The following is a 1,141-nucleotide window of genomic DNA, read 5'->3' on the forward strand; positions in this document are numbered from 1 at the left end:
CAGCCATCTAGAAAAAGGGGGACCAGCCCCCCACATCCAAGGACTCACAGAGAGGGGGTAGCCTAGAGTCAGACAAACTCTGTGGCCACTGGAGCTTCTGTCCAGGGACCAGAGAAGCAGGGAAAGAGGCAGGTCACGGGCTTTCTGGGCCGACCACTGGGGCAGGGCAGGGCAGAGGGTCTTTCTGGAATGAACGACTCCTACCATCTTGCAGAGGCACTACCCAGCGCCACACAGACGGGGCTCTTTTGTTGCTCTGACCACAAGCCTGAGAAGCCCCAAAACTCTAGTTTGTTCACCTGACAAATGTGTGCTAAAGGCTCTGCTATGTGCCAGCCTGGCTACAGGTCTCTTTTTGGAAATTCTTTCTCTGCTGACAGTTTCCCAGCCCAGGATCAGGGGCCCTGTGGGACCAGAATCAGGTCTCTCTAGGACGGTGGTACACAGCCGCTCTGTCAGGTTCCGGGAGAGTCTCACAAAGGCCCACACACAGGATGTGGAGTCTCAGTCACCGTCTTGAGGAGAAATGCTATGGCTTATGAATGTCAGATGTATTCGCAGCATGTATGATAAAGTGCAAATATTAACCTTTACTTTAAAAGTTGGTCTAATGTATCTTAATTAAGGAATCATCTCCTATTTCAATGTCATAAAGATGAGTCCCTATATTTTATTCAAAATTCTTTTAATTCTTTTGAACTTTTTGCTTTTTACAGTGAGGTTTTTAACTCAGCTGTAATTTACTCTTGGATAGAGAGTGGAGGGGTGGGAATCTGAGGTTATTTTGTTCCATGTGGATTCCTAATTGTCCCAGCAGTATCTGAGACCCCTCCCTCTCGAACTCACTGCTTTTACGTGACACCTGTCATGTACCCCAGTCCAGAAATGGGCCCATGACTGGGTCCTCAGTTCCATAGCACCCCTGGGACTTGGTTTATCTCTGTTTATACCACACAGTTCCTATGCTCATGTTTGTAAAAATAAGTTTATAGAAGATTCAATGAACCAAACAAACAAGGATGCTAACAAAAAAGTACCCACAAGAAAGAGAACTTGAAAAACTTACCACACAATCTCCTCATCATATATGAACTGGAAGGCAAAAGGATACAGGAGGGGAGACATATTTATTACAAAAAAA

General features: G+C 45.8%; 1 protein-coding gene across 2 annotated transcripts in view; it reads right to left on the reverse strand.

Moving 5' to 3' along the window:
- Positions 1–1,141, reverse strand: part of SLC24A4 (solute carrier family 24 (sodium/potassium/calcium exchanger), member 4) — a 120,080-nt gene that overhangs the window by 31,081 nt on the left and 87,858 nt on the right. For both annotated transcript variants that reach the window (XM_004681607.2, XM_004681606.2), the window contains one exon: positions 1,067–1,092. In XM_004681607.2, the coding sequence (XP_004681664.1) occupies positions 1,067–1,092 (26 nt within the window). The remainder of the gene's footprint in view (positions 1–1,066; positions 1,093–1,141) is intronic.

The sequence above is a fragment of the Condylura cristata genome, unplaced genomic scaffold (assembly GCF_000260355.1).
Source record: "Condylura cristata isolate star-nosed mole 26May11 unplaced genomic scaffold, ConCri1.0 scaffold00013, whole genome shotgun sequence".
Taxonomy (NCBI): Eukaryota; Metazoa; Chordata; class Mammalia; order Eulipotyphla; family Talpidae; genus Condylura; species Condylura cristata.